Genomic DNA, 6,350 nt, shown 5'->3' with positions numbered 1-6,350 from the left:
CTGAGGGGGCAGTGACCAGTAAAATCATGACTGGGTGGGATGTATTAATCTCCTCCCTTCCCTTCACAAACTGTTAAAACAGATGAGATAGCAACTAGTTGTGTAACATATCTTGTACCTTCAGAGGGAGGTCAGCTTGTGCCTCGGCTGCATGCTGTAGACTGCAGGTTGGGGAATCTGAGGGTAAATAAATACTCATCCTACCATAAATAACTCCCTGTGACAAAATTAAGTGTGGTTAAAGTAGAACTGTTTTCCCTGATACTGGCTTCTCCAAGCTGGTTTCCTCGAGTGTAAAGTTCCAGTGTCATGAGGGGAAAAATGTGTCTGGAATCCTTGGGTAGAGCGTGATGGTGAGAAGGTGAAGGTTACAGCAAGGCAGGGGAGAAAAACATCTGGGAGAAGATGGTGCTTTCTGGCTTAGCATCAGGTCAAGCCAATTCCCCACCCCATTTCTGTTGCACAGCAAAGGATTACTTCTGAGGGGGATCTCTGCCTCAGCAGTTGTAGGACAAAAGCCTGACCATCGTGGAAGGTGCTGGATTAATGGTCAACTCATTTTTGTTAGACTATCCTGACTAGGTCAAAATATGTGGACCCCATCCTTAAAGCATTGTCATGTGGATTCTTGAGATAATGCTTCACTTGGAACACTCAAGAAGCATTACTTGCCGTTGTTCCCATGGTCATCAGCATTGGAACTAGATTGCTGCTTAATTGTCCTTTGCACAATTTCTGACACTTTGCTGATCAAGAAAGTATCTCTTAAACTTGGCACTCAGATAAAGTGCTCTGTGGTTTCTCTTTACAAACAATCAAATGCAGTGTTATATTGGAACAATGGGTGCTACTGGTGCTGATCGCCTTTTGGAAATCTAGTGTGTTGTTTTCCTAAATACTTCAGTTTTCACCAATCTGGAAAAAAATAGCATGAAGTGATCATTCTAGGTAGCGCCGGGAACAGATTTGTCTTTTAATATTTACTACATATAATGCCCCAAGAGAACATCAACAACAAAACCAAAATCATGTGCCCCTAATGCAGTATTTGATGTTGGCCACAGTATTATTTTAAATAAAGTAACTTTGAACATTGTAGTATTGCAAACTCTAGTTTAGTCTGGATAATTTAGTCTGGATTTAATCAGTTTATTTATGTTCACAGAAGTTGTAAATACAATTAGCTCTTTGACATTTGATCAAGGTCTTTGGTAGAGTTCAGGAAAGACTTACCCAAACTAGATTTTACTCCAAAATAATTCTTAGGAAGCTGACTAAATATTTCTTTATTTGCATTAAAAAGCATTTTTCTGTTTTGGAATTCAGAACTTATTCTCTTCTTAGTACTTAGGTTCTTGAGCAAGTCACTTTTTTAATATCACCAGTCTGCTTTCTGGGAAATGATTTTTTTTGTGACTGGCCATACCCACCCAGGCAGCCATTTTATGAATGGGTGAGGTTCCCCCCCTCCCCACAGCAGACATTTTTTGAGAGCTCCCTCAACCTTGCCTCAGAATTTAAAATGTGCCCACTGGCTGAAAAATATCGGTGACTGAGCTTTCCTCATTGTCTCCGTCCCTGTGGAATAAATGAGAGGTATTTGTGATCTCTTGTTGGATGGCATTTTCAGGAAACACCTGTGGGACATTTTTGTGTGGGACAAGGAAAAGTACTTGCTGCTGGCAAGCAGGTGAGTGGATTTACGAAGTCAGTTTAACTGTCTTTAGCTTCTTTTACAGTGTCTTTGAATGTTTGTTCAGAGAGAGCTTTGGCTCCAGAGCTACCTGGGAGAGAGAATGACTGTTAAATGAATTTATGTTTTGAGTAGATCTGCTTGTGGGCTGCTTAGGCTTGTCTAACTTGGAACCCCTTCCAAAACCTGTTGCTGTCCCAAACCTCAGAGCACCATTAAAAACAAGTCCAGTAATAAAGACTAAATATGACATCATGCAAAGGGGACCAGAATGAAACACTGTTTCTGTGTTGCTGGAATGCAAACAGAATATCGGAATATTTGGTTTTTTTTTTTTTCAGGTAGTTATGGAGGTAGCACACTCCTCCCACACAACGTCACCAACGAATTCCCGGAATATGGGACTGTGGAAGAAGAGGCCAAAACACTGGAAATGTTATCTGAGTTCCATGGAGAGGCTTTAACGTGTGCTTCAGTTGGCCAGGCGGGTGGCCAGCAGTTTTGTGAACCTCAGGAGAATGGCAGCCCCAGAGACGGAGCAAAGTTACATTTTGAGGGTTTACAAGTACTTTCCAAAGAGGAAGAACTGCCCCAAACAGTTGACAAGCTAAGTGAGAGTGCAAAAATCCCTCAAGATTTACAATCTGAAAAAGCACATAGCACAGAGAAGAATGCTTTTAGTTCGAAGATGCAAATGGAAACAGAAAGGAAGGCTGGCAGTATGTTTGAAGAGGCAGCCAGAGAGAAAGTTCTTGCAGGCCAAGAAAAACCTTCAGAAATGCCTCTTACATCTGAAGCAACGGCGGAGAGAAAATTGTACTGGATCACTGAAGAGGACTCTATGGTCTTAACTGTGGAATTACAGCCTGAGACCTCGCAAACTGCTGAGGGTGGCCCTGCAAAGGTCCACGAAATGTATGAAACAAGTTGCCATATTCCTTTGGCAGGGCCAGAGAGCAGTGCCGAAGGCGCTGCTGGTGCTCTTGGTGGGGCCTGGGCAGACTTTGAGCGGGAATTTTCTGTGTTTGACCCAGAAAAAGCAGGAAGAGCCTCTGAGAGGAGGGTATCAAAAGAGACAGCAGTGAGCAAACATGTAGAATTTCAAGGGGTCGAAATCCTTTGGATACAAAAAACAGAGGAGCAGAAGGGAATGGAGCACTCTGAAATGGATGGTGCAAAAAAGCATACATTCTCCATGATATCAAACTACCACACTCCATCTGCAGCCTCGCCTGAATTAACTGGTTTGCCTGAGCGCCCCTGGAATGTGTCCTGGGAGAACTTCAGACCTTTAGCTTCGCTGGCTGAAGGTGGAGAGGATGAAGTTTTTGTAACAGAAAAGAAGAACTGGGCTCAAGAGAGGTCTGTATCAGAGAAGGAAAGGTAAACCAAATCAAACCAAACCAAACCAAGCCTCTTTCTTCATGGGTGGGGTGGGGGGGGTGAGGTAACACAGTCATACTCCAGACACTGGGGCGGCACTAAGCAGCTTGTTGGAGATGGGCTTTGTAACTGAGGAAGGTATAGGCAGGGCTCTTGTTGTTTCAAGAGGAGCGGCCCGTTTCTCATGCTTAGTTTGATGCAATGAAACCTTCAAGCAAGCTTACATAGCTGTCAGAGTTGGATGCTTTATGCCCACCTTGTCTGGGTGAAGTCACATCTGCTAACATCCTTATAACCCCCTGACTGTTAGAGCAGTATGACAATGAAGCCAGTTACCTGAGGAGATTGTGGTCTCTCCCATGCTGGAGGCAGAGAGAGATGCAGCTGGACAACCATCTGTCAGGGATGCTTTAACTTGGAGCCCTGCATTGAACCAGGGTCTGGACCCTATGGCCTTCTTGATCCCTTCCACTTCTGTGATTCAATAATTCTGTGACTCCTGAGGGCTACCTTACAGCAAGGGAGAGTGGGCAAGGATATAACTCACTCTACTAATCTCCACTGTATGGACATAAAACTATGTCCTGGTTAGGGAAATCTGGTCCCATTGTCTGAAGACCTTACTGCAGACTTAAACCACATGGGCGCATTTAAATTACTGTATACATTTGAAACCCAAAGTATCTCTGAAGCGCACAACCCTAAGATATCCTTAGCATGCATGTTCAGCTTCAGGTGTCCAGGTTTCATGGCTTTGGCACTATGTTGCTGATGACAGATACACATCCTTTCACATTATTTCAGCATATTTTTTTAAATTCTTTTGGAATGATATGACATGTGCACAAAGCAGAGTACAGGATGACTCACCACAATCACATAAAATCAGATATTAGAACTCCCAAAATCTCGTCTATAAAGCCTTCTCACTAGCATAAGATATTGTACATTCATCCTAAAGAATCCAGAAGGGCCAGAGGCTTGTCAGAATTAAGGCTCAGGTATTTACCAAAGAAATGTTCCTTGGGCAAAGGCACCTGTCAGAGCCTTTCTGCTTGCAGGATACTTGCTTGAGAATGAAGGAACCTTGATGACGGAGACTGAAGGCCCTCCTACACCAAGTGGGAACTAACGTGCTAGATGCTGGTTCTTGGCCGATAGGTCTGTTAATGACTGAGGGCCTTGGCAATTGTCCAACCTTCCAACCCTTTGTACCAGCCACGAGGGGACCAGTTCTTGGGCATTACAGCCATTAATCTTGTGCAGGTGACGAGATATTGCCCCTCCTCTATTTCAGATATAACCACACAGCTAATCTTCAGAGTGTGTTGAACTGAGCACAGTGTGAAGATTCCTTCTCACAGTCTAATACCTGCATTCTTAACATTTAGCACAGCCTGTTGTTATTTTTATGAAAAACTGCAACAGAAAATGTGTCGGTATCATGTACTGAATGTACCAGGATGGCTTGTGTATTTAAAAACAAGGAATTGCCAGCTCTTGCTGAGATGTTCCTGAACTTCCTTTGAAGCATCAACTTGCTTTTCTTGTATTTCTTTGGACCCTTCTATCATAGCAACAGTAAAACACTACTGCCAAGCAGCAAAGCAGGCCGCTGTTTGAAATGCTAAGTACATCCGAAGTTGCGCCTTTCAGGTTATTCCAAAGTTGAGCAGAATGTTCAGCTTAGCTTCCTGACTGCAGGCAAGCCATGCATTAGAATGACTGAGAGCATTGAAAAAGCCTCTTCCTTAGTTTTGCAGCCAGAAGGTAGGGGGTTGGGGTTTAAAAGAAAACTAGGGAGAGAGGAGCTGGTTTATGGGACTATGTGGGAGGTGAGGGCCTTGGAATTATCTGTGATGACTGTGTGAAGGAAGTACAAAGCAGGACAGCACTGAGTATCTTTGCACTAAGGGATAATTGTAGTGGACAGAGACCATTTCATTTAGCCATCCCTAGCAACCATGTTGATTCTGTGCTTGGGTATTAGTCCCACACGTTTGAAGGGGACTAGCTTGGGAGTGGCTGGTTTAGGACCACTTTCCCCTGTATCAGCCTGCTTGCAATTGAAGATCAGCAAGAGGCCTTTCTCATTTGCCCGCCTGTGTGAGCAGAGATAGGTGGGCTCCCACACAAGAGCAGGCCTTTTGTGCTGTTTCACCACACCTCCAGCATAAGTTGCCTTTGCAGATTTGCCAGGCCCCATCATTTCAAGATTTAAGAAGGTTGTAAATGTATGCTATTTTACATGGGCCTTCCCCTGATATATCCAGTGCTTTTGCTGTTTTTATTGTTGCTGTTTTTACTTATTGTTTTTAAGACAGTCTTGGTGTCCAATATGTTTTATTATTGTACACTGTCTTTGAAAGGCACCTGCACTGAAAGGGAACCAAGAAATATTTTGGGGAATGATAAAGTGGATATTTTGACTTGCTGGCATCTTTTCTCTGAAACCGAGCTTCCAATGGGACTGATTTGGACACCATCCTGGCACACATAGTTTCTGTGATGGGGAGGTGCCACACGAAAGGTTTGTGAGTGAGCCCCAAGTCCATGAGGCATCTCCCCATCACACAACACAGTTTGGAAACAAACTGGGTGCCACTATGTAATGAGCCCCACCTGTGTGTTTGGTTGGCTGTGAAAAGACCAGCTGACCTTTATGAACAGACCCTTCTTTGGTAAGCATTTAAAGGTGTAGTGCCCCAATCAGCAGTCCAAGTTCAATGTGTGGTGGAGGAAAGTGTGTGCAGAGGATTCAGATGAACCAACTCTAAGACTCACAAAATACTCAGCCCACTTTCTTTGATGCTAGTAAACATAAGAATATATGTTTATAAGAGAGTGTGCTTGTAATACCCATACTGTATCAGACGAAAAACTTCTGTAGTTCTGCTGTAAGCTCAGAACTGCTAATCTTGTAACCCTTTGAGCTGAAGACAGCTGGGCAGCCATTTGTGATGAACTGTCCAAGTCTCAACTGATCTACTTTTGTCCCCAGTAGGATTATATGAACCGGGCGCAGGGAGTCAGTCAAGCTTTTAGTAGTCTCTGTTGCATTGATAAACACATTTCTTCCAAGAAATACAAGGCATAAGACCCTGTATATGGTTCTCTTTTGCTCATTCCAGGACACCCCAATTAAATTCGCACAACAACTCTGTGAAGTGGGTTATGCCAAGGGAGGATGCCTGACCAAGGTTAAGGGTGTCATTACTGAGTGGGGATTTCAACTAAGGCCTATTCAGTCCTATCACAGCTTTCTAACCCAGCT

General features: G+C 43.7%; 1 protein-coding gene across 5 annotated transcripts in view; it reads left to right on the top strand.

The window, feature by feature from the left end:
* The window catches only part of PSD3 (pleckstrin and Sec7 domain containing 3), a 164,451-nt gene that overhangs the window by 32,856 nt on the left and 125,245 nt on the right, over positions 1-6,350 (top strand). For 3 of the 5 annotated variants that reach the window (XM_044443896.1, XM_044443894.1, XM_044443897.1), the window contains one exon: positions 2,035-3,076. The exons of 1 other annotated variant lie outside the window; for it this stretch is intronic. In XM_044443896.1, coding sequence (XP_044299831.1) covers positions 2,035-3,076 — 1,042 coding nt within the window. The remainder of the gene's footprint in view (positions 1-2,034; positions 3,077-6,350) is intronic. One more of the 5 variants, XM_044443895.1, reaches the window with a different exon arrangement.

Source organism: Varanus komodoensis, unplaced genomic scaffold (genome assembly GCF_004798865.1).
Source record: "Varanus komodoensis strain SLA01 unplaced genomic scaffold, ASM479886v1 scaffold43, whole genome shotgun sequence".
Lineage (NCBI taxonomy): Eukaryota > Metazoa > Chordata > Lepidosauria > Squamata > Varanidae > Varanus > Varanus komodoensis.
The sequence above is the reverse complement of the archived record's forward strand: the minus strand, read 5'-3'. Positions and strand labels throughout refer to the sequence as shown.